Source organism: Lissotriton helveticus, chromosome 7 (assembly GCF_964261635.1).
Source record: "Lissotriton helveticus chromosome 7, aLisHel1.1, whole genome shotgun sequence".
In the NCBI taxonomy this organism is placed as follows: domain Eukaryota; kingdom Metazoa; phylum Chordata; class Amphibia; order Caudata; family Salamandridae; genus Lissotriton; species Lissotriton helveticus.
The window spans coordinates 1,566,775,921-1,566,803,403 of NC_136068.1; the positions used below are offsets into that span (position 1 = coordinate 1,566,775,921).

The 27,483-nt window shown below is 45.1% G+C and overlaps 1 protein-coding gene across 2 annotated transcripts in view; it reads left to right on the top strand.

Moving 5' to 3' along the window:
- LENG8 (leukocyte receptor cluster member 8) overlaps positions 1–27,483 on the top strand; it is a 129,111-nt gene that overhangs the window by 19,441 nt on the left and 82,187 nt on the right. Inside the window, exons 3-7 of one of the 2 annotated variants that reach the window (XM_078655066.1) lie at positions 1,980–2,078; positions 5,965–6,084; positions 6,749–7,007; positions 7,523–7,697; positions 10,234–10,422. In XM_078655066.1, the coding sequence (XP_078511192.1) occupies positions 1,980–2,078; positions 5,965–6,084; positions 6,749–7,007; positions 7,523–7,697; positions 10,234–10,422 (842 nt within the window). The remainder of the gene's footprint in view (positions 1–1,979; positions 2,079–5,964; positions 6,085–6,748; positions 7,008–7,522; positions 7,698–10,233; positions 10,423–27,483) is intronic. The other variant, XM_078655068.1, reaches the window with a different exon arrangement.

The window sequence follows — 27,483 nt, forward strand, 5'->3', positions numbered from 1 at the left end:
CGCAGGGGAATTCGCCCCGCTGGGAAGGCGTTAATGAGAAGCTCAAGGAGCTGTTTGTGCCTTTTGCATTTGTCTGGCACTGCTCATTCCTCAGTGAATCTAAGTATTTGCATTGTTTACGTTTTTGACATACTATTTTCGTAATATGAAAAACTACCGTTCAGCCTGTATGCTATTCTTAGCAGTTTATAGGCCATAATGACTTTTTTTTAAGCAAACCTCAGATTTCTTTGCACCCAGCTGTGGTTGTATAATTTCGTGATGTTAGATAATGGATTTTTTTTCCCTATGGTACCCTTTTTTTTTTGTCTCCCCCTTTTTGATTAGTCTCAAACAATGGTGTCTTGCAGTTCAATACAGTGTTTCATTGAAATTTAAATATGTCCAGAGTGTAATTTATTGCACTTTTTGCTGTTCTTATGGTGAGCCAGTGAATTTGTCTTGAATGCTGCACTTAATATTCGGCAAGTACCTTATCTTGGGTTTCTCAGTTGCGATTGGTGGTGGTGCAGACTGGACACGGTACCAGTTCAGAAGCCTTGTAATAAGAGGACACTTTCCTTAGGCCTAGAAGGCTTCCTCGTTTTGCCTTCTACAACATATCTGAAAATGTAAGAAGATATTCGGTTATTATTGGCCTAAAGGATTAGGTCAGTACAGTCAGTGAAGAGGTACTCTGGTTCTAGGTACGACAAATATAAATCGTATTGATCAGTTGCTGAGTGCTGGACCTTTCTTGTATCGTATTGCTGGAAGGCAGTCCTAAGTCTCATAGTCATTATTGGGGTGGGAGTCTGCAAAGCCAGCATTCAGACTGGTAGAGGAAATGGAAACTGTTGAAGAAATGAGTTTTGTGCGAAAGGCTGTCTAGTTTCTAATAGTTGTGGTGAGCCAGCACGTGTAAAGGGCAGTTGCTGCAGGGTGTTGCATCAAGTATCATCCATTTACCATTTGTCTGCTGTGTAGCTGCTATTCAGACACCTAAACCTGAAGCAGAGACATCCCACAATTCTGGAGGAACCCAGACTACATACTCGTGTAATATTCTGATCTGTGTCCATGAGAAAACGTTACTCACAAAACGAAGGCCTGACACCCTGGTTATGGTGAAGGGACAGACCTTCAACCAGGGAAGCTAGAAGGCAGTCTCGCAACACAGTAAATGTAAACAGGCATGTTCTTTTGGACTACAGATCACCTCTACCATTTAACGCGTAGTATGGGTTGATAGGGCAGTAGCCACCACAACTCAAAGTTGACTCACTTTGGGTATCTTAACCCTTCGAGCACAACTGTGAACAGAATAATAAGATAGAGCACCTCCAGTGGACTTATGATTGGCATGTTCATTGAAGGGCAACACCCGGCTAATCTCCAAAATAAAGCTGAATGGCACACACTTTCCAGGCCATGCAGAAGCGTTTAGCCCCCGTTATTTTATTTCTATCTAGCACCTCAGTTCATTAACTACCCTGATTTTACATACCTCATAGTAGAAGTCAGACCAGTCTCTCAGTCCCAGGATTGACAGTTGTACACGTCACTGCAACATTGTCAACGTGGATTCTGATATGAAACTATTTAAATATAAGTGGAATGTCAAGAATTGTGGGGCAAACTTATTAAGAGTAGAGGTGCTAAAAATAGTGAAACCATCCAGGAGTGCCTACTGACTCCTCTTGTATTTAGTTATGTAGGGCTCTGCACTAAGCTTTCATTGTTCATATCTTTTTGTTCTGAGGTTAATGGTCCATTGTTTGTCCTTGTTAAAATCCATTAGGCTGTCGCGTGTTGCTTTCTCAGCAGGATGGGTCCTATGCACTCCATTTAAATGTTTCGTCTTTATTGTTTTGAAATGGCTTGTGTTTTACTACATTGCCCATGGTGAGGTATTAGAATTTTATATTTGTTCTTTATTTCACCTATTTTCTTACTGTCAAAAATGTAATCTCACCACTTCCTTTTCCTCCTTTTTAAAGTATCCAGTTGGAGATCCGGCAACTATGCAACAGCAACAGTATTACCAGTGGTACCAACAGTATAACTACCAGTATCCATACAACTATTACTATCCCATGGTGAGTAATTAAGTCCTTTCCAGTGGCAATATGTCTGTCTTTGTTGGTGTGTTTTGATGGAGCATTTAATGTGTTGAAAACCAGTGGGCTCAAATGTGACCATTGTGCTAACATCCACTGTATAGATTACTCATTTGCAAAGCTGTACTCTCATACCCTCCACACGCCTAGTATAATACTGTTGGAAAATTTTCTCTCATAAAGTTGGTCTAGAGAAATTGTGAATTGGAAGCCCTGGTCATGAATATAGGCAAAACTATTGTTGTTTGTGTTGGCAGTTTTTTCTTTAAGGTAACTTTATTTAGGCAGTATGTTACTTTTGAAAATGTCATCTTGAGTTTTCATCCAGAAAAGTGAATCCAAAATTTGTGTCTGTGTCCTTGAGATGTTAATAAAGGGTGTGTTTCTTTTAAATTTGGGGAGATGTCTTTGCTGGAAGTATGTTTATGGTATAGCCTGCCTTTCCTGGCCATCTTTGATTCCTCAACTAGGATATTAGTTAAGGTTTCCAATTGTACGTTTTCGTGCTATATGTTACCAGAGTATTAAAAAAAAATCTGGTAAGGTCCTGAAATTTTTGTGTAATGTTGTAGATCCTTTTTGAGGTAGACGTTCATAGAAATTGGTGAGCAATGCCCGTTTCAGGATTTTTATATAGATAGAAGAATGTATAAGGAATACTGTTGTTGAAATCGGCATGCCCCTTCAAAGTATGCTGTTTTCGTACAGAGATGGTGAACCCCAGTGACAATCAGCAATTAATCCAAATCCAGGTGCAAAAATGTTGATTTGTAATTGGAAGAAGGCGAACGAATACCTGCTGTGATAAAGTCATTCAAGCAGTGCATATTGGCATGGTTTGAAAGGCAAGCCATGCCTAAGACTGTACCCAGGATATAGTATTTTTTAGGCTGCCGTTTGTATTGCTGGTAATGTAGTAGATTATGGTGTCTTTGCATCCACGTACATTCTAGTCTACTTAGTTGATTCAGTAAGGCCCTTACCTTCAATAACATGTTACAATTGAGAAATCTTATTGCTACAGTAGCGTTCCCTCAAAAGCATGTGAGATAATTTTCCCTTCCCAAGAGAGCTGTTCTCAGTGTTCAGAAACCATTCCATAATGTCCACCCACCACAGTGGGTGGAAGACATGGGGATTGAAAAATGCATAGAACTATTTTGCTATCCCTAGGTCATCACCATATCAAATTCAAAATGGGGCTATTAAATAAAACTTGCCAGTCTTCTGCTGTGCGCCCAGGGTTTGTTTTTTAAACAGTCCACTTTACTGCTTCCACAAGGACACCGCACCAAAAGGTCAGGTGGTGCCATTATCCAGCTGCAACCTACTGACTTCCGAGGGCCGCCTCAAAAAGTAGCATCTGTGAGCAAGCTTGTCCTCTTTGCATTAGCATACATTCCAACTCCTGAGTAGAGGCGATGAGCAGAGAATCTTGGGCCATCTGCTTTAGGCTGTTCATAATCAACTGTCTGCAGGGGCAGAACTGTATTAGATTTTTAGCTTTAGTTTTAAGGTTGGTTGGGCAGCATCTGTAAAACTCCCAATTGCGATTGCAACACCTCATGTGGCACAAAAGATATTCTTGGGCTTTGCGAGTTGGTGTTCTTGGGTTCACTGCAGTCGTATATGGACCCAGTTATACCAGGCATTGGCAAGGAGGAACCTTAAACTATATAGTGACACAGACTACCCCTCAGAATTTTTCTAACCCTGATAAAGGGTGTCATAAAATGAAAACCCCTTTGCCACGCTGAGCAAAAGTGTGGATGGTAGCTGTCCTGGATGGTAGCAAGAACAACAGTGAGGCACCTCTCTTCTAGCCAGAGGTTTGTTTCCTGTCCTGTTTCCAGTGTAGTGGAAGGTCTACACTACCCCTAGGGATATTGTTTCACCCCCTCTGCATTTCTGGTATGTTGTCTCCTCCAAGGGGCCTCCTCTACTCAGGACGAAATCGCAAGGCATTTCCAAGTATGGGCGGGGTGCATCTTTCAGCACAACCAACTTACTTCACGGGGAATTCCAAAACCTATTTTGCTCCCTTGTTCGAGATACTTGTCCGAGAGAGGGGCCAAAGCATAGTCTAGCTACTTTCTGGTGGACCGAAAGGAGCCGCAGGAAAATGGAGCCCCATAGATCAAATATCTCTCGGCAGGCTCATTTATCAAGTATTGCTCAAGGACAAAGGTGTCCGATCCGCAACATGTTTTTATTATATCTATTTACATTCACTGAATTCACATGAAACTGGTTTATAGAGTGGTTATCCTGAAAATGTACTAGATGCTGCCTATCTGGATTTTCGTTGGACACAGTTGATCAAAGAGATATCTTTGTTGTTTTGACCTTCGTGCTGCAAGCATTGGCAGAGCCAATAGATTTCGCCTATGCGAGCATTGGCTTTGTGTGAGAAAGTGCCTCTTCTGACCTGGTTAGCTCCCACTTTTTGCTTGGTATTTGATGTGGTTTCGATTTGTAGTGCACAGGGTCCCTGCCAACCAACATCTCCTGTGCCAGTGCTTCTTCCCTAATTTTAGAAACACATTGTTTAGCATTTTTTTGGACTGAAATACTTCACTTTGTTTTTCAAAATTGCTTCAAAACATTAGCATCCTGGAATATCTAATAAGACATTAGCATCCTGGAATATCTAATAAGACATTAGCATCCTGGAATATCTAATAAAAGATTTTTGACCTTCCATTCAATAGACATTCAATTTGAGGCACCGTAGAAATACAAGGAACTGACTGTAGTTTAACTGCAGTTTGCAAGGGGGAGGGGAGAGGGGGTGGCAGGTATTCCAACGCACCGTTAATTTTTTTTTACATTGCTGGTATATAGCACGTAACATAACACAGTTTTGCCATTCCAAACTCCTCATATATAACGAGCCTTGCAAGGAAGAGAGACTTTTCTGGATTTGAACGAGTGACCTGCAGGTAATATACCAAATAAAAGCAGCAGGCACATTCCCTTCTAAGCGATCGTTTCAGACCCAAAGTATGGAATGTTTATCATTTCTGTTAACAAAAACGTGTTTCTGAGGCATTTTTTAGTATTTAAAGTGATAATATTTCACCTGGGTGCGAATCTGAAAATGATGTAAATTGCATTAAAACTGTTGTCGGGTATCATGCTTTTTCAAGAATTAATTTCACTTTTCATAATTTTTAAAACCTGAGGCCTTTTATATCATTTTATTTAGATTTGACTAATGTGGCACGGCAGTTCTTCTAGTTTCCACTATGAATATTACATGTCTAATGGTATTACAGACCGGATGCAACTATGCGTACTTCACTTGAGGAATACATTGCTGCCAAAGAGCTGATGCATGGGCTTATTCACTAGGTCTGCCATTATGGTTTTAATGCATGCAAACGCAGATATGCACAAATGTGCACACATTATTTGTTGTAAGCCTCTTTGCAACCTGTTTATAAGGCGTGGTCCTATGAGGCACCAAAGTATGGGGATTACAGAAAGCAGGGCATATATTTGTACTTGTCTGTGTTCGTACGTGCAAGTACATTCAAGCCGGACTTGTTGGCTTTGCCAGTGGTTGTTTCTGTGTGAGGTCTGTTGCTCTGGCCGTTACGTTTGTGGAGTGGACTTAAAGATATTTGCATCTTAGTGTTGAGGAACTTGGAAATGTACTGTCAGGCTGCCAGGATCTCAAGTTTTCGGTGGTATGCTGCAGCTTCCTACCCAGTGCAAGTACTATGATCTCCCTGATCTATGGTGTTATTTCTGTGGCAGGTCAAGCAGCCACGTTTTCATGTCGAAATAAATTGTTTTGGGGAGTACACATTTGAGGTATAGAGTGTGTTATATAATTCACATGTATTTGAACTTTCTTTAGAATGTGTATCCTGGGTATGCAGCCCCAGGTCAGTACAGTTTGCCCGGATCATACCCACCTTCCCAGCAACCACAGCAACCGCCTCCGGCACATGGACAGCACCAGGGAAGTTCCAACCAGGTAAATTGGATCTTCGCTGTGCTAACAATTTGAAATTGCTTAGTTTGCTATGAATAGCTGTGTTTCTGTTGAGGTTAACCCACATTTTTAGCTCTCACCTCCTTGTTTGGGTCAAGATTCCATATTCTCAGGTATAAATACTCAAGTTGCCAAGCAGGAGAGCCACCCGCTTTGAATATAGCCACATTGTATGCTTGATACTGTAATTCTTTCTGCAGTTGCCATGCAGAGGGGTAGTGTGTTGCTAGTACCGTGCTCTAGTGGTTAAATGGTGTTGGTATATACGCACAAAAAGTACAACACTTTCTTGCTACCTATTTCTTGACCTTCATAATTCTGCTGTTCTCTTCTGTCTAAACAGGCAGTACTCTTCCATAACCTTCATTTTTGTGCTCTTCTATTTTCAACTCAAGAATACTTCATTTACACTAGAATAATGGCTGCTGTTTCAGTGCAAGGATATTTGCCTACCCCATAACAAATATGTAAAGAAATTAATTTGAGTAAGCTGTTTTCATCTTTGTTCTCTGTCCATTTGTATATGCACCATTAACAGTGTCCATACACTTAACTGGAGTCAGTAAGTGGATTTGTAGGAATGCGAATTTATGCAGCCGTAACAGTAAATACCATGCATTTTTCTTATGCATTCATACTTTTTCAGCCCCCTGTACCTGGCATGGAGGAGGCCATGGCCTACTCTAACATTCAGCCACAGATAACTGCACCTAACCAGCCCACACAACCCTCCCAGCAACAGCATGGAAACCGCTCGAAGGCACCTGCAGTTCAGCAAGGAGGAGGGTCAGGTGGGCCGCACCCTCAGAAGCAATTGCCTGCAGCCTCTTCCAACTACAACCAACACTCGTACAACGAATCGGCCAAGGCAAAAAAGGGCCAGCAGATGTGGAATCGTATGAAACGTATGTTGTCACCCTTCTGGCATTTTCTCTGTCATTCAGGCACAAAACAACATAGACCTGGGCTTGGGCTAGAATGACCTTTACTAGCATCGGGGTAGGTCAACTCCTTTCCAAATGCTATACCCTGCTCATTGACGCAAATACACAGAAATGTATTGGTTAGTGTATGCCTTCCTTGCTTCCTCATTACCCCCCCTCTGCGCCCCTCCCACTGCACCCTCTTCCCCCAAGCCAAGACCACCAACCAGCCCTGGTATCTTAATGGATTGGCATTCTTTTTTCTGCCATATTTCGTCGGTTTGTCATTATTTAGTCTTGTGTTCATTAGTTGAAAGAATGTGCTGTTCATGTCGCTTTTTTACGTAGATGCTGAGTGTTTTTTTTACATAAAATGCATATTGTTATCCATGAACACTTATGCTAAGTTCTGTCACTTAATTGAGGTGTCCCTTCTTTTATTTATATTAATGTCAAAACTACCATCGACCATGACCAAGGCTAATCTTTGTTTACAGAAGCTCCTGGAACTGGGGGCTTGAAGTTCAACATTCAGAAACGTCCCTTTGTCCTAGCAAGCCAGAGTTTTGGATCCTCTGAGCATCAGAGTAATGAAACTGATCGTCAGCAGCATCAGCCGCAGACAGTGCACCAGCAACAGATGACAAACAGTGAGAAGCGGAATGATCACGGGTAAATGTTTCTCACTGCTGTACTTCCGTATCTGTAGGGCTACCAGGTGCTTAACATTTGGCTATCCACTTTTGTAATAAGATTGAAGCAACATTGAGTGATGATCATGAATAGTAAATCAGAACCCAAGAATTCCGTTCCTCTAAGCGTTGCAGTTTTGATTTCTATCCCCTTGAATTACAATCTAAAAAAATCAGTGAAAATATGGTGACAGGCGTCCTCTGGAAATGTGAACTTGTGTTAATGCATCATTTTGAATGTGGCATTGTTTGGTCCGTATTTGGTTGAAGTGAGTGTATTCTAAAATTATAACCTTCTTATTGGAAGCATCTGCCATGTGTGCAGATACTTTGTGCCAGTAAAATAGCTATTTCTACGCTTTGATATTTACAGTTAAAATCATGCATTTTGTCCCATTGCCACTCAAGTCTTCCAAATAGATGACATCAAATGATGAGCATTCTGATGAGGTGCATATTGAGCAGTCGTGGCTTTTTAAAGAGAAATATATATATATATATTTGTTCCATTCTATTGAAGTCCATGTGCATTTAAAAAATAAATTGGTTTTCAAATACTGCAATTACTGTAGTTGGTCCTACGCCGTCTTAGACCTGCAATCAGTACGTTGTTTATGAATCTCAAAATCAAGTAATACGACACCAGCACTGTGCTTCAGCTCTACACATCTGTGCACTTTAAAATGAATTATCCTGTTTCTTTGAGTTGTAGCCTACAAAAGAATACCTACATGTGAAACCTGTCCCTTTCTAACTTTTATACCCAGAGTTTTCCCTGGCTGTATTCATAGTTACAATTTTACAAACAGTTGTGAATATGGGGTCTGGGTCTATCAATCAAAACCTTGTTTATAAAGACTTACGAGTCCTAATACATTTTTTTATCTTAATCATAAAATCTTTTACATGTTCAAAGATTTGCATTACAATTTCTTTTTAATATGCGCCGATTCTTCACATACTTCAAAAATGGGTGACAAATTGTTGCTTTTCCAGTTTGTAATACATATAAGTAATTGAAACCCCTCACAACTGTTCTAACAGTTGTGTCTTTAAGTTTGAAATATGTTTTCCTGTCTTGTATTAGAATAACCTACCATCAATAAGGCCATCAATTTATTCGATCCCCTTATCACACAGTGATTCCTTCACAACATTATTTTCCTCTTCTGCTTGATTAAAAAGACCTGGAGTCCGAGCAACATACAGTTTTTATCTTTGGACATGGTACAGCATATTATTCAGCAAACACAAGATAATGGACGGAGTGTTGAAACATTTCAACCACTCATGCCCCTGCAAGATATGAGTGGAGTCCATTGTTCTTTTGCTCACTATGCCACCCCAGTTTGAACCCAGCCATATGCAAATAAGCCTTGACCCTGCTCCTCATGGAAATACAACAGCCCGTGCTGCCAGGTCCTCCCTGGAGCAGAAACAGGCATCCAAGAACATTGTTCTTTGTGATGTTTCTTTTTTAGTCCTGCCCTATATTGAAGCGGTTTCAATCCATTTTGAAGGAGAGGGGTATTAAGTACCAAACAGATATCTTAATTACCAAAAGTATTACACAGAGAAAATATACTTTTTGCACTGTTTTACTTCCCCATTCACTTTTAGAAATAGCGTAAGCTAAAGAGTGGAGTACTTTTTATAATCCAGATCTGTAATGCCAGTGGGTTATGTTAATGCTTTATGCAACTGCTAAATACAGAAATAAATAGTGGATTGCTACAGTCTTTAACTACCATGATAATGGGTTAAAATAATGCATAATGTTTGTCCTGCAGAGCTGAAGGCAAATTAAAGTCCCGTTCACTTTCCTGATTGTAGTAAATAATGCTTTATTTATTTGAAAAGTTTTCTAAATCATGAACATGACCCTGCAGGGTATCTGAGCGCTGTACAGCTGAGCCCGCTTGTTAAGCTAGAGCAGGAAAACATTAGAGATAACTTCGCATATACAGAAGAAGCACATTTGAGACAAAAAAAAGACCCAAACAGTTAACAAGATGCAGAGGGTTGTAAGAGCAATTCAAATAATTTGTAATGCTACAGTACTATTAAGATGACTTATACTTCCTAAGTTTTAGCGTACTTCAGCCATTTACTCCACATATTTACAGTTATACTAAAGTCTAGTTGTTCTGATTTCTTCACCCTGAGCGAAGCTCCTCTCCTTCCTGTCATCAGTACAATGCCAGTGAATGTGGCTGGAAGCATGTAGGCAGGAACCTGAATGGTGGCAGTGTTTGATGGTGAGCTGTATAAAGAGTGATGGTGACTACTACTTGGGGATGTTGAGGACTGCCTTTTATGTGGAGGTGATCAAAGTAAACTTTTAACTGAGATCTTAAGTATTTCAATAGTTTAGCAGCATAAGAGTGAAATTTGATGCAGTCACATTTTCATTATCTATTTTAGAAAAGTGACTGCAGCTCGAATATTTGTAACTAAAATATTGTTTAATGGGGAGATGTGGGTTTGATGTGGAATTTGACTGTTTTCATTTGTAGCAGCAGTGCATCTACAAAGACAGATGACTGGCCCCAGGCCTTAAAAGAATATGTTCAGCGGTGTTTTACAGCGTGTGAGTCAGAAGAAGACAAGGATAGGACTGAAAAACTACTAAAGGAGGTGCTGCAGGCCAGGCTACACGATGGAACTGCCTATACCATAGACTGGAACAATGAGCCACTTCCAGGGTAAGTAGAAATGACCGGTAAATTTTCTGGCCAAAGTTGTACAGAAAGAGAGGGGACGATAGCAACAGAGACCTGTTTTAAATGTTGTGTACATACTGTATAGAGTTCTGAAACAAAAGAAACCTAGCAAAATACTGGTGGTTTGTTACAACGCTTACACAAGGAGATGATGGATGGAGCAATGAAACTTTCCAGACACTCACCCCCAGTCACAGATCTGGGTTGAATCCATCATCGTTCTTTAGCTCACTTCGCCGCCCCAGTTCAGACACAGCTATATGCAAATCAGTCTCGACCCTGTGCCTCATGGGAACCGTTCAAGCGGAACTGCCAAGCCATGTCTTCCCTGGACTGGAAATGAGCATCCTGGGACCGGTTTCGGGCTAACTGCCCTCATCAGCCAGGCTAGCTTCAGTCCAGTGGCAAAGTGAGCAAGGGACCCACGTCGGGGACTACCCTGCCAACCTAGGGCGAACAAAGCAAACTAAAGGAGATGATGGACGGAGCGCTGAAACTTTTCAGACACTCGCCCCCAGTCACAAATCTGGGCTGAATCCATCCTTTTTCTTTGGCTCACTTCGCCACCTCAGTTCAGGCCCATCTATATGCATATCAGTCTTGACCCTGTGCCTCCTGGGAACAGTCCAGCCCGAACTCCTAAGCCAGGTCTTCCATGACCCGGAACCAAGCATACCGGGACTGGTTTCGGGGGAACCGTTTCAACGTTCCGTCCATCATCTCCTTGTTTGCTTTATTACAAAGCTTACCAGACTTACGTTGGCCCATTTGTATTGGATCACATGGCTAAGTCTGTCTGTCACAAGATTAGTAAATCACTTAAAGTTAACACGTGTGTACGTGCAACATACCCAATGTTTTCTTGCACAGTGCCAGCAGAGTGTGCAGGCACAAGTCTCCCCTTTGGAGGGTGTGCAGAATGAGTCAAAGAACACAATAAAAAAATAACAGGGAGAGTTGTTAGGCAACAGTAGCTGGGCAAGGTACTACACTTGTCAGTCATTGTGCGAACTGCATTGTCTCTAGTCTCCTAACTGCTTTTGATGCATAATATAGTCGATCTTAGATTATATTGTTCTCTAGATGCACTCCTTGGGTAATAGAAAGTGTCTGAAGTGAGTAAAACATCAAAACTTGTTGCACTTGACCCCAACCAATATGTCCTATTCTACGGCAATTTGAATTCCCCCACCCCATCTCTTCTCAAATATGAATATAGAGAAGATTTAAAGTAGCTTCAAGTCATAACAGAAGTATTTTTCTTCATCCCATCAGGCAATCTTTTGTTATGGATTATCTTAGTGGTCAAGGCTTTCTCCAAATTCCAGGTGGACAACAATGCTTTTTACTAGTAATGCACAATAGTTTCTAGTTTTCTTATTGCATCCTGAGAGCCATCAGCGAGTTTGAAATTCAAACTGGATATTCTTTTCAAACACCATTTGGGTACGTCTGTCTCACTTCTCATCTGGCTAAACTTTCTACCCTAACATTCACTGTTTACCGTTCAACAATGAGAGGCTTTCATACGGAGTAGGTGAGGGTATATCTGGAATTGGAAGTATATGGAATGTGTTTTCAACAGAGTTTTCTGTGTGGATATTGAAAGAGTACAGACACTGAATGGCGAAGTGTCAAACAACTACAGTTTTCTTCTTCATACACATTTGACACAACTTCTCTTAATAGCGAGACAGTATGAGGCACATTCAAACATTGATCATGGGTGCAGGGATTTCTCTGCATAGCGCCTTTTTTGGTCTCTCCAAGGGTTGAGGTTCTGCATGAGAATGCGCCCAGGTCCCCTCTGCCAGTGCTGCTTCCCTAAAAGAACATGCCCAATTGGCCCTTCTACCCCATGTAAGTCCGTAGTAATTGGTTACCTGGGAGCTGAAGAGGGCCCCTAGGACCATATTGCTCATGCAGCTATGCCCTCCCCAGACCAGTGCACCTTGCCTTTAGGGTGCACCATACCACTAGACGGGTGACTTGCCTATGCCTCACGCAGTTCTGGTGGGCATGGCACCAGGGATGGGTGCCATGTCAACTAGTCAGTTTAGTCTGCACCAGAATATGCAGCCTGCAATGACCGTGTGGGGGTGTTCAGGTGAGGGGTCTCCTGAGAGTTCCATAATAAAAACTGCAGCCCTTAGATGCCCCCTCTGGTCACAAGGCCCTTGGTACCAGGGTTACCTTTTGCATCTAACTTGCATGTAGCCCAGAGGTGTGCCAATTGTGGAAACAAAGGTACAGTTTTGGGAAAGAACCCAGGCCCTAGGAGCCTGATTGCCAGAGACCCAGGCCACACTTGAAGTTGGCATCCGGTATCGGGCAAAAAGTTAGGGGGTAACCACGCAAAAAGGGGCAGATTTACCTCCCATGGTCTTAGTCTGAACAGTTTATGGTTTCTACGTATTCCACTATGTCACTGAAGGTGGTCTCCAGCCAGTCCTCACTGGCAAAGTCTCTGTACCTAAAGCTGCATTGCCGCCCTTAAGTTGTTACCCCCATTCCACAGGGAGAACAGACAGGCCCATTTTTTTTATTTTTTGTTCATCAACCAGGTGACATAAGTTGTCACCTCTTCTGTTCCATGCCCTGAGGAGGAAACTGTCCATTAAAAGAACCCCAGGAAACGGAAGCGAATGAAAAGCAGCCATTCCATCCTCCACTTCCATCCACTAGTGAGGTTTTCAAATTTGTTTGGTCTTTTGATTTATTTAAAAAAAAAAAAAAAAGCAAAACCGAATTTAGACAAAATAGCCTTCAGATAGGTTTAGCGATAATGCATTTTCTAAAGCACATATTTCCCTCATTTGAGGTGCCCCAGTTCTAGGTACAGGTGTCCACCAACCTCGGATACAGTTATCAACCTAACCCCCACCCCCTACATCCAGGAAAAAAACTTAAAACCTGTTTTTTTTTAGTTCAGAACAGATCTTCAGCTGGGCCTGACTAACTGTTAGAGGCAAAGCATTCCACAATTTAGGCCCCAGTAGTCAAAACAAGCTCCCACCCATATGTACTTTGGTGATTCTGGGGCATCTCCCCTGCTGACCTAAGGTTCCTCTGCAGTACATAAGGTCTGACAAATGGTTGCAAATATCGTGGTCCTTTGTTATTCAGTGCTTTGTAACAGTAGCACAAGGCTTTAAATAAGGATCTGTGTCCCACTGGGAGCCAATGAAGCTTCTTCAGAGCATTCTCCATTAACACACGATTTAGCAGATTCAGTAGGAGCCGGGCCGCAACTTTCTGCACACTATGGTCTGTTGATCCCTATGCTGTCTCACTCCAAGAATGGAGGACATTAAGTAGTCCAGCCTTGACACTATCAAGGCCTAAGCTACTGTCTTTCTTGCTGCATCAGGCACGAAGCACATTATTTTCCTCTACGTTTTAAGAGGTCTGAAGCATTTCCTGCCACTACAGTAATTTGGTTGTTGAAAGACAGCTTTTGGTCTACCCAAATGCCAAGATTATTTACCTTAGGATTAGAGTTGGGTACTGGGCCCAGCTGCTTCAGCTACCATAGATGATGCTGAGAGCACCAGTAAAGAGCTATTTAGGATAGTCAAGGAGTTTGTTTCTCCCTCCACTGGTGCTCTCTCCCATGAGCACACTGAAGCCTGGATTAGCCAGTTAGCTGATTTCTTTGTGGACAAAATTAAAGCTATCCATGACTCTTTCCTGTTCTTGCTCCTTGTCTGTGCAGGGTTCTATACCCAGCCTGGAAACATCTATATTGGAGGAAGGCCCACTTCTATCGGAATTTCCGGTAATGTCCCCTACGGTCTCTCTTAACATTTTGTCTTTGCTTAAGTCCGGCTCCCCGCTTGACCCTTGTCCGGCAAAATGTTTGGGGAAAGTTGCTCCGGCTCTAAACGCGGTGCTCACTCCTTTACTCAATGCTTCACTGAGCACGGGTGTTGTCCCTCTTGTGTGGAAGCATGCCTTGATCCTTCCACTGATCAAGAAAACTACCCTTGATCCTCTTATCCATGCTAACTACAGGCCTATCTCTCTCCTCCCTGCTCTGGCCAAGGTGACCGAGAAGTTCGTGCATAGCTCCATTACCAACTTCATTGAGAGTAATAACATACTGCATGACTCCCAATCGGGCTTCCGCATGAATCTTAGCACAGAGACCGCTCTTCTCGAGGTCACCGATGCCATAAGGGAAGTTCTGGATACTGGAGGTAAGGCCATTTTGGTTATGCTGGATTTGTCGGCGGCTTTTGACACCGTCCCTCATGAAGGTCTCCTTTTATGCAGACTCCAGGAGATCGGCTTTCGAGGGACGGTGTTGAACTGGTTTAAGTCATTTCTGACCGGCAAGTGGTCTGGGCACCGCCGTTTTCCGCTGAAATGCCGCCGCTGGAGGTGGGGGTGCCGCAGGGCTCTATTCTGAGCCCTGCGCTTTTTAACATCTATATGGCCCCTCTGGCGGCGGTTGCGGAATCTTTTGGTGCCCAGATCATTACTTACGCTGATGACACCCAGCTGCTCTTCACATCTGATAAGGGCAGGGACTTTGACGGCCCACGGATTAGAGACTGTCTGGGAGCCGTCTTTACCTGGTTCCAGCGCCACAGCCTAAAATGCAACCCGACAAGTCGGAGTTGCTTTTTTTTGGTTGTCCACCAGATCCTGGCTGGAAGGCCTGGTGGCCTTCAGACATGTCTCCGCCGGATACTGCCTCTTCCAAAGCAAAAAATCTGGGCTTTGTGATTGATGATGGCCTTACCTTTGGTCCTCAGATTACCGGGCTGACCGGAAAATGCTTCGGCCTTTTGAAAATGTTACGGAAATTTCTTCCGTTGCTGTCACTGAAGCACAGAAAGATCATTGTGCAGGCCTTGATAGGTTCGCGTTTAGATTACGCGAACGTTCTCTACCTTGGCCTTCCGAAGAATCTCCTGACGCGACTGCAGAATTCTGCGGCTAGAGCCATTTTTGGTCTCCAGCGCAGGGCCGGAGCCACAGAATTACTAAAAAAAACTGCACTGGCTCCCAGTCGCTAAGAGGATCGTCTTTAAGGGGCCCTAAATATCTACAGAAGCGCCTGGCTTTCTATGTACCTCGTAGGACACTACGTTCCGCGACTTTATTCAAAGCTTTGATTCCTCCCATCTGCCGGGCTAGAATCGGAGGACGCTCTTTTCGCTTTCTGGCGTCTCAAGGCTGGAATGACATGCCTGTTTTGCTCAGGAAAGCAGAGGACCTGCTCTCTTTTAGGAAAGGTTTAAAAACTTGGCTTTTTACTCAGTAATTGTCTTTTCTGGGTTTTTTCTGTTTCCGTAGTGTTATGTTTCTCTCAGAATGAGGGCTCTTTGTCAAAGCGCCGGGACACTCCTAGGAGTAGCCGTGCGCTATAAAAGAGCATTTTTTAACATAACATTAACATAACCATGCAGTTGACCAAAGGTTTGAATGGTTGCCCGAGGTCAGAACCTCTGTCTTTCCAGCATTGAGCTTAAGGCAACTTAAGTCCATCCATGTAGCTGAAAGAAGCAGCCATGTGGGTGGAGTTTTTGACAGTGTAAAGATGAGGTGTGTGTTATCTGCATATGACACGATCATTAACTCCTAACTCTCAATTACGTCCACCAGTGGTCACACACATACGTTGAACTCAGAGGAGCCCTTTGGCACCCCTTGCTTCATTGTGAGCACCTTCCGACTGGTGGAAAGTCTGTAACACCAGAAAGGTGCGCCCTTGCAGCAAAGAAAGCACTGCTATCGGATGCTTATGTCTCACCCCGCAGTTCCAGAGTCTCTCTAACAAGATATTATTTGGCAGTCTCTGACTTGGCACTAAGGTCCAACGTAAACAGTGCTGCAGAATTGCCAGCATCCAGGATCTGACGAGTTGACTGTTGCCTGCAGTATGGCTGAGGGGCAGAATCTAAATAGGATCCTGTGTAATAAGTTGTGGCTCTCTGTAAAGCTTGACAGCTGCTTGTTGAAGGCTTTCTCTGTAATCTTGGAGAATAGTTGATAGCGAGGCCGGACAATAGTTTTCTGGCTTGGTAGGATTTTTTTGTGTGGAAGTGGAACCAACACAATATGCTTCCATCTCCCAGATACCTGTCCAGAGGTTGGGGGATAGTTGATCAAGTTCCCTAAAACTGGGTGGAGAACCTGACTTCACAGTCGCATTCATTGCACTCTGCTCTTCAGCTTCGATGGGCCTGAAACTGAGCAGCCTAAATGTAAATGTAAAGGTCATGGTACTTATAGAGCGCACTGTCACCAGACGGTCACCTTGCGGTGTCGCCTATTCGGCTTCCTGGCGCTGATACTCATACCGCTGTGGAACCCCTCCTGGCTTTCCCTGTGAAGTGTCCACTCCTGGGCACCCCCAGGGTGAAGCCAGGCCTTCATACCGCTGTTGGGGCCGGTGTGGAGGCTAAGCAAGCTATTGCCCAGAGTTGCAGCGTGGGGCCCGTGATTAGAATAGGCACCAAGGCGAGAATTAACAGGTCCGAGGAAATTGAGCCCGAGACCCCGCCAAGGCGGGAATTGAACCCTGGTCCCTGGCCAGAACTCTGCATCAGGGTCTGCCGCTCTAACCATTGAGCCACACTCCTCCACCTAGAGCTATCCTTCGACCAGTTGAACCAAACATTCGACAGGGGGGGGGATGATAGTGACTTCACCACGGCAAAAGAGACAAAGCAACATAAACAAAAAAACAATCATTACATTAAAATATCTCGGTGTGACTACTCTATCAACACAATCTAGGCGGGCCAAAATTCTCCATTATTCACCGTGGTGAAGTATGGAGAGTTTTGGGCTGCCTAGATTGTGTTGATAGAGTAGTCACACCGAGGTATTTTAATGTAATGATTGTTTTTAGGTCGAGCGACCTATCTCAATGCGCATGTGCGCATTGAGAGCGGGAGCTCGATCTATTGCGGCTTAAACAGAGCTTACCGAGATCAGGCGATTCCCAGACGATTTCTTCCAGTGCACGTGAAAGCGCGTGCACAATGCCACCAGCCGCTTGCCTGGCATTACCACATCAAAGGCAAGGCGTCCTCGTCTCAGGCCCCTGCTGCTTCACACCCTCATGCCGCTCTCCCCGCTCCGCCCCCTCCCCTGCCCGCCGTGTCCACTTCACTTTGACGGCCGCAGGCCGTCTCTCGTGTTTCTCGTTGTCTTTAATTGGTCATCTATTGTAAAGCAGACCCTCTTTCCAATAGCATTGGTCCTTTGTAATGCATGCGTTTTCGTGTTAGACTTTGCTTTTATTTTCATTGGCAGGGCATTTCTCGGACTTTGGCATATCTCAGACTTTATAATTTTTAATGCCCTTTGTAATGCGTGCATTTTCGTGTTAGACTTTGCTTTTATTTTCCATAGCAGGGCATTTGTCGGACTTTGTAATTTTTTATGCGCTTTTGAATGCGGGCATTTTCGTGTTAGACTTTGCTTTTATTTTTGATAGCAGGGCATTTCTCGGACTTTGTAATTTTTAATGCGCATTGCAATGCGTGCATTTTAGTGTTAGACTTTGCTTTTATTTTCCATAGCAGGGCATTTCTCAGACTTTATAATATTTTATGCGCTTTTGAATGCGGGCATTTTCGTGTTAGACTTTGCTTTTATTTTCGATAGCAGAACGGCATTTCTTGCACTTTGTAATTTTTAACGCGCTTTGTAATGCGTGCGTTTTCGTGTTAGACTTTGGTTTTGTTTTCGAAAGCAGGGCATTTCTCGGACTTTATACTTTTTAATGCGCTTTCTAATGCGTGCGTTTTTGGTGTCAGCACTAGGGCAGGGTGAAAGTTCGAAGTGAGGATACAGAGGAGTACCGTTGAACTTGAAAGGCCAGCACTGTACTTTTATAATAATAGTTAGCATCTGCGGCCAGGACTGCTCCGTGTAATCATCCTTCACGAGTCAGTGAGTAATGTGCTTTGAATACGACGGCAGCGCTATCTTTTAGTTAAAAATATACATTGCGATTGTATTTACCAGACAGGCTCTCGCTGCTACTCATTGCGCAATATAGTATTCACTACTAAATTTTATATCACACACGAGTCAGCGCATTACATTTTTACTAGGGACGGCGCAGCTCTCTCTCTGTTCTCGGCACTAGGGTCCGGTGCGAGGAGGAAATGGAAAAACAGGAAAACATAGGAGTACCGTCATTCTTGAAAGGCCAGCACTGTACTTTTATAACAATAGTTAGCATCTGCGGGCAGGACTGTTCCGTGTAATCATCCTTCATGAGTCAGTGACTAATGTGCTTTGAATACGACGGCAGCGCTATCTTTTAGAGTTACATACAGCCTGTGCCAATAGCATGCTTTACAGGTAAAAATATACATTGCGATTGTAGCAACTAGTAATATTTATCGTCAAACACAAGTCAGTATGTTACGGTTTTACTGAGGGTGCACATTTACTTTGCTCTTAGCACTGGTGCCCTACTGCCAACTGCAACTTATTTACAGGCCTCTCATTTCCCTATTTGTATTACTGCACACAATATACCTCAAGTATTGTGCAAACGTTAATAAAGCAGCCTAATCCCTTAACAAACAGCAATTATTCGCACACGTATAGTGATGTTAGCGTTATTAATGTGTTATATTGCTTTTCAGTCAAATGTTTCATGTTTAGAAAGTACCACGTGAAAACTATACTTCTTATCGTATGCTTCCTACGCACACTAAAACAACTTTTTTGTTGTACTTCTTATCGTGTGCTTCCTATGCACACTAAAACAACTTTTTGGTTGTAGTGTTGCCTGTTAGTGGAAGTCTACTCTGTCTCAGTGTTATGTTAGGGCATCACTATGGTTTCACGTTTGCTTATTAATAGCCGCAGACAACGAGTTTGGTGGTCTCCTTTTAAGTGTATGCTTTTATCCTGCAAACGCAGATATTATCTAAAGTTGCGTCTTAGCTTGGTGTTAAAGCCGCACCCCCGTCATTCACAGTTCTTCCTCACATCGCAGTGTTGACTGGGGCAGAGTCAGATCTTGGCAGACACATACCCCTCGTACAATCCATAATGTGCCCTTAAAAACACAGCCAGCGTTGACCGGGGCAGACTGACAATTAAACAAATCAAAAGCTTTTTCGGCATCTGAGATACAAATGTGAGCTGGAATATGTTTGGTGTTAAGAAAATCTAGAGCTTCAACTAAATGTGTGTTAGTAGACAACCATATTCCTGCTATAAAACCGTTTTGGTCCTGATTTATCAACAAACCCACTACCTGGCTCAATGTATTTGCCAACATTGTTACTATTTTATAATCAGAAATTAGCAAACTGATTGGTCTGTAAGAGTTTACATTTTCCTAGTGTTTGTTCTTTTGGAGGAAGCTTACAAAAATCACAGTATTAACAAGCATTGGCATAGCAGATAGGTCTCGCGTTTGGGACCTTATAAGTCTTTAGCCATGCAACAGTTGATGCTGTTGCAGAAAGGATACTGTGGTGCATAACTGAATACTTATAAGGCCCCAAAGGCGAGACCTATTGGCTATGCCAATGCTTGTTTTGTTTATGTTGCTCTGTCTCTTTTGCAGGTGGGGTCATACATTCTGCGCCAGAGGCGCTCCAGAAGTTTGCACCTTTCTTTTAATTATTTTTTATAACTAATAGGTCTTTATTAAACCAGTCAGCCGAAGATCGTTAACTGCGGAAGGTCTGCTTTTTTAAGGGAGCAATTTGATCTAGTACTTCATTAATCCAATTGGCTACTTGTGGATCCGCTTAAGTCGCTACATCGGTCCAAACTAGGACAGCTAGTAGCCAGGGGCACAGCGCAAAGCCAAAGGTGGAATGATGCAAAAAAAAAATGGCGTGTTCTCTTAAGGGATCAGACCATGGGAGCGGCATAGGCTGCTTAACAACTAGATCAGCCATGTTTGAAAAAAACGGATCCAGTATGTGCCCCAAACGGTGTGTTGGATGTTACATGTTGAAAGAGCTGCAAACCTTCCACATCTGCGGCCAGTGTTGTAGCTGTGAGGCAAGTAGTGTCATTAAAGTATAAATTCAGATCTCCAACCATTGTTAAATTGTAATATTGAAGTGCCAGAGCTTGTGCTAAGTCACCTAATGGCGAAGCCTGTCAGGATGGCTTGTATTCGGTCCAGGGAGGGTCCTCCGCGAGCCATGTCTCAGTAAGGAAGACCACATCTGGCCGATACACTTCAAAAACGTCATACACATCCAGTTTGTGTTTGACTAAGGACCTGAAGTTCATAGAGAACAATTTAGCCGAGGTCTTGAGGGTGTGTGCTGCCTTGACTTCTATACTAGCCTTTAATGAGTCCAGGGGTGAAAGACCTGTGGGTTTACACCTAATTCCTGTCATAGCAAGGTCTAAAGCAAAATGGCAACATCCTCCTAGGGCTGCCCAACCCGCTGACATAACCCTTGAAATCCAGGAGGGGCCGTCTTCTCGCCATTGCCTAGGGGCAGCCACTCAGAACATACTTGCACATTGACGCTCATCGGGCTCCCCCACACCCGGGCTGGCTTTGGAGGGTGCTGGGTATAGAGAAACTATCCCTCACACTGGCGGGTTCGGGGGACGAATTTCCAGAGCTATGGCGCCCTTTTTTTACCTTGCTCACCGTGGAATTCAGAGAACTGACTTGCCCTTGATACCTAAGGCTCCTCCGCCTAGCGCACACGCAGGTCCCTGAAAAGCACCCCTCCCGGCGGCCACGGTGACACACTTAGAGCTGGCGTTAACTCCGATTTCTCCTTCCTATCTTATGGTTTGTGGACAGGGGGTGAGGGAGGGAGCGGGGTAGGGGAGGGTTTGTTGTTCGGTTCCTTTCCCCCTTTTTCTTTTTACTTGAGATTCTCTCTTGTTGACCTGCTCCCAGCATATATTCGTTATTGCTATTACTGCTGACACTTGATGTCTGTACCGCATTGTCTTTATGGAGCAGGAGGTCCTGTTCTTCTTGCGATGTTTGAAAACCAATAAAAAGATTTAAACCATAAAGCAAAATGGCAGCCACTGGGCAAATGGTGGCAAATTCCTTCTGCTCTCATTAAGAGTACTTGATTGTGACTAACTTCGAACCACCTGGGGCTGCCTTGTGCTGTCTGGGCACAGACGGCCATCCCTTTGGCGCAGCGTGTCCACACTTGCATGCTCCTTAAGTAGCCACGGTAGGGAGGGAGCGTAGTGCTCTGACCTCCCAAATGGTGGCCTAGGACAGGAAGTGAGTCCAGTATCTGCAGGTATCCTGCCCTTTTCGCACAATCAAATTCTGTGTGGAGGACTAAAGAGCAGGAAAGTGCAAGCTGTGCAAAGTTAACTAAGCACACACACTTTTGCAGCGTGAATCTTTCTGGATTCACTATGCTGTGCATATTCCGCAATCTGGTGGTTGGGTCCGGAATCGTAGTCTTTTTTCTCTTTTTTTTTTTTTTTTTTTTTTTTTTTTTTGTCGTAGCCCAGGTGGGCTTCGACGTCCCACCATTTGGTGTACCTTCGGTGACGTCGGCGTGCTTCCGGCGGAAGCTACCACCCTTGGGCGCCATCTTCAGATTCTTTTTTCCGCCGTTGGGTCTGGATCGTCACGTGAAGCTCCAGAAGTTTTGGAGGAGAAAAGGAGGATATACAGCAACTCTTCGACGGTAAAAACCTGAGAACATTGGGAGAAGAGGACCATCAGAGAAGAGACGACGAAGAAAGGAAAGAACCTCGAGATCTTCGACGTCCTTGGAGGAATGCGCACACAGGGGCCCCCCTGAGCGCAGGGATGTACAAGACGCCCTTTAAATTCTGCAAAAACTGCCACCACAAGTTCGCGCAGAAGGACCAGCACCCGGTCTGCAACCTCTGCCTGCCAATCGACCACGAGAGCAGAGACTGCGCATGCTCCGTCTTCAAGCCGAAGACACTCAGAGTTCGAGAGAGACAGAGGACAGCTCACCACACGATGCAGGGCAAGGGTCAGGCCCCGACGCTTTACGAACTGGGCCTCTCCACCGACGACGAGGACAACATCGCCGAAGATCCAGATGACTTCACGGTCGCAGAGACCGATGAGAAAACGCCTGACAAGGTAGGAGAGTCTACGACCCCGAAAACCCCCACAGGGCCTCGAAAGCCAGAGGCAGACCCTCGAAAGTCAGAGCCCAGAGCCTCGAAAGGAGCACCGGCGTGGAAAACTTCGACGACCGAAGCTGCATCCTCCGAAAAAGAGCCTAGCGGATCCTCTGAGAAGGACTCCCGGAGGCTGAAGACCAGCGAAAAGCAAAGGTCGTCGAAGCAAGCCCCTGAAAAAGGGTCTTCGACTTCGAAGGAAAAGGAGCCGAAGAAAGCTTCGACGCCGTCGAAAAGAGCAGCCGAAACGCTCGACGACGAGCAGGCCGCTGAGATGCAGAGAAAGAAAAGAAGGCTCGAGGCCGAACTGGAGAACATCCTTCAAAGAAAGAAGGGAGAAGATGAGAAGTTAAAGGATCCCATCGAAGCCGGCAACGGCCGTCGCTGAGGTGCAGGAGGAATTCGACATCGAAGAGCCGCCGAAAACTCCGGAGCCCTCGGAGCACGAAGAGGAAGAAGACCTCTATTACACAGAAGGGGATTACGGGGAGCAGCAGTCAAGCTATGGCTCAGGTTCCTCGACGGCCCAAGACCAGGAATGGCAGGACATCGAGGCCGAAAACCCGGAGGAGGCTGTGGAGACATACCCCTCGAGGCCTTCGCCACCGGATGACATTGGGGCATACAATGAGGTGGTCAGGAAGGCTGCAGCAGCTTATGGAGTTAAGCTGGAAGAGGAGAAGCCAAAAGCAGATTTCCTGCTGGAAACATTGCTCCCCACGCAGACAAGAAGCCCGTTCTTCCCCATGCTAAAGAGTATCACAGACCAGGGGAAGGAAGCCTTCAAGGACCCGGCTACATGCAGATCAGTAACGCCGAGGACGGAGAAGAAATACAAATTCTCCTCCCAGGACCCAGGTTACATCAAGGGATCCGTCACAGCAGATTCAATAATCGCTGCAACGGCCAGAAAAAGGGAAAACGTCCCAACAACATCTGGACCTCCACCTGACAAGAAAAACAGGAGGATGGATCTAACTGGCAGGAAAATAGAAAGGAACGCCGCAACGCACTGGCGGATGGCGAACTCCAACGCCCTCTTGAATAGACTTCAATTCCAGCATTGGGATGAGATGGGCCAATTGCTCAAGCACCTCCCGGAGCAATACCGTGAGAGGGCATCCACCTTGTGGAAGAGGGGAAAAGCATTGCTAACTCGTGCCTGAAGACAGCCTTGGATGGGGCTGAAACATCCAGCAGACTGATGGCTATAGGCATCACAGAGAGAAGGCAAGCCTGGCTCAGGATCTCAGGCTTCAAGGCTGAGGTTCAGAACAACATCCTGAACACACCCTTCAACGGTGAAACACTGTTCGGAGCCCCAGTTGATGAGAAGCTCACCCAACGGAAGAAGGACAACGAGACGGCAAGGTCCATGGGGGCCCTGCAATTCAGAGGGATGAGAAGGGGCACTCCTACACGGAGGCCGAACGGCAGGGGTGGAAACCAGCACGGGCAATGTCACCAGGCATTCCACCAGGGGCAACAGAGTGACAGCCAAGGTCACCAGGGCCAGCAGAGGCAAAACTGGAACTATCAGAACAGGGGCCAGTCCTTTCGATCAAGAGGAAACGGACGGGGCCAGAGAAGGAGAGGCGGTGAACAACCCCCCTCTAAGTGACTGCTCACGGAAAAAGGTGCCCACCCACTCAAACCCTCCGGGGGAAGAGCACGGAAGAAAAAAGAGGAGAGGGCTACACGGACAAGACACAAGGGAACATGTAACACCAGTAGGAGGCAGGCTAAGATTTTTTCTCCAGGAGTGGGAAAAATAACCACAGACAAGTGTGAGTGGTACTCTACATCATGCAGTTCGGATACTGCATAGAGTTGGAAAAGAGACCACCAAACAGAAAGCCAAAGAAAAGAGAGCACTCGGGAAGAGAGCTGTGATTACTCCTAGAGGAAGCTCAAGAACTCCTCCTCAAAGCGGCCATCGAACGGGTTCCATTCAAAGCACGGAACAAGGGAGTGTACTCAAACTACTTCCTGGTGCCAAAAGTGGACGAAAGCCTAAGACCCATCCTGGACCTAAGGTTCCTAAACAAATACGTAAAGACTCAAAAATTCAAGATGACGTCTCTACAAGAGGTCATCCTGCAGATAAAGGCCGGGGACTTCTTGTCCACCATAGACCTCAAAGATGCGTACCTACACATCCCCATGAACAGGCAGCACAAGCACATGCTAAGATTCACAGTGAACAAGGATCACTACCAATTCACAACCCTGGCATTCGGTCTAAAGTCCGCACCAAGGGTGTTCACCAAATGCCTCGCGGCAGTGGCCATACATCTGCGAAGGAAAGGGGTACACGTGTACCCCTACCTCGACAACTGGCTCGTAAAGGCAAGCTCGTACAGGACATGCGAAGATCGTGCAGAACAGGTCACAAGAACGCTAGCAAGCCTGGGATTCTCCATACACTGGGGAAAATGCTCCATGGAACCAGAGCAAGTACATCTTCCTGGGAGCCCAAATCGACACCGTCCAATGCAGGGTGTTACCCAGCGAAAAGAGAACACTCAGCCTTCTGAGGGAGAAACGTCACTACCAGAAGGGGCAAGCTCTGACCGTGAGGACTGTGAGCAAGATCTTGGGGATGATGGCGTCATGCATACACCTGGTCCCCAATGTACGCCTACAAATGAGACAACTCCAAGAGTGGCTGCAACAGCAATGGTGACAAGCTACAGGAAGGGTCACAAGCTACAGGAAGTTGGGAGGATCTAGTGGTTGTAACGCACAGGGTGCAGGAAGAAATAAGGTGGTGGATCAAGGAAAGGATAACAGTAGGGAAACCTCTAACACCACGGACCCAACAGTGACCATCACCACAGATGCATCCCAGAAGGGATGGGGCGCACACATGAACAAGCTCAGAGTGAGGGGTCTGTGGAGCCCTACAGATGCAGTCAGACACTTCAATTACCTGGAACTGAAAACAGTGTTGCTAGCCCTCAAGGCCTTTCAGAAACACCTGTACAGCCAGAAAGTGCTGATACAAACAGACAACACCACAACAATGTTTTACATAAACAAACGGGGGAACTCCATCATTCCCTCTGTCAAGCTTGGCACAGGAAATCTGGAGATGGGCAATACCATTCAAAATAGACCTGCTAGCCATACACCTGCCAGGAAAGGACAATGTAGAAGCGGATTGGCTCAGCAGGCAGACTTCAGCGTCCCACGAGTGGGAACTCAATATTCAGGAAACAGAGAGACTATTCAGGAGGTGGGGCACTCCGACAATAGACCTATTTGCAACACGCCGGAATGCAAAATGCCAATACTTTGCATCCAGGCAACCAGAGGCACTATCACCGGGGAATGCCCTATGGATTAGCTGGTCAAAAACATTTGCCTACGCTTTTCCCCCGATACCGCTGATCCCCAGGGTTCTCAACAAATGCATGACGAGCAACATGACGCTCATCCTGGTGTTACCACAATGGGCCAGGCAGACCTGGTACTCACAGGTAATGGAGATGGCGCAGGGCCCCCCCACAAGTTCTCGAAAAGAAGAGACCTACTCTCCATGGAAAACGGAAACGTTCTACACCCAGAGCCGGTAAGCCTCAACCTCTCAGCCTGGCTCCTGAGGACTTAGAGTTCGCACATCTAAAATTACCAGAGGGCACCCTGAGGGTGCTGCGAGAGGCAAGAAGGCCCAGCACACGCAAGTGCTATGGGGGAAAATGGAAAAGATTCACTCAATGGTGTTGCAAGAAAAAATTCCATAGAAAACTGACCAGGGAATCTACGGTGCTAAGGTACCTCACACACCTAATAAAAGCTAAGCTAAGCTCATCCTCGCTGAGGGTATACCTGGCAGCGATTGTGGCGTACACAAGAGGAGAAACAGGGAGAAGCTTCTTCACATCTCAAGTCGTAAAAAGATTCCTGGAAGGGGCTAAAAGAATAGCGCCACCAAAGAGAATGCCGCCACCAGCCTGGAACCGGAATGTGGTACTGACGGAGCTCATGAAAGCACCTTTCGAACCCATCCGCAAAGCATCACTGCAAATGCTAACAATGAAAACGGCTTTTCTGGTAGCAATCGCCTCGCTACGAAGGGTGAGCGAACTGCAGGCACTCACACTGCAGGAACTTTACATCCAGATACACAGTGACAGGGTTGTGATGAGAACAGACCCACACTTCATGCCAAAGGGTGGTGTCAAGGTTCCACATGAATCAAGAGTATTCAGATTCCTAGCTTCTTCCAAAACCCCACTACAAGCGCTGAGCGGTCGCTCCACACTCTAGGCGCAAGAAGGGCTGTGATGCACTACATTGAAAGGACGAAGGGACACAGGAAGACAAAACAGTTCTTCGTATCCTTCGCAAGCAGTTACATGGGTAAACCAGTGACTAAAAACACCATAGCTCGATGGATCGCACAGACAATACAATTCTGCCACAAACAAGCGGGCCAGCAGCTAACAGGAGGGGCACAGGCCCACTCGACCAGGAAGAAAGGAGCAACAATCTCCTTTCTGGCCAACACACCAATTCAGGACATATGCCTGGCGGCAACATGGGCTTCAGTGCACACGTTCACTAAGCACTATTGCGTGGATGTACAGATGAACAAGGAAGCACAAGTAGGACAAAAGGTACTTCACATATATTTAACAACCAGCGCTCATCTTCCACCCAACCGCCACAAAAGTAACGAAAACTGCTACCAAATCTATGCACAGCATAGTGAATCCAGAAAGATTCACGCTGCAAAACGAATAGTTTCTCACCTGTCACTGTAGTTTTGCAGCTTGAAGATTTTCTGGATTCACTAGCGAACCCACCCGCCTCCGCCAGAAAGATGAGGCTGGAGAAGAGGGTGGAAACACATAGAAAAGAAAGCAAGTTGAAGCTTACAAGATACGTGAAAAGAATTATGCTGAAAAACGATTAACAAACATACCCATGGAT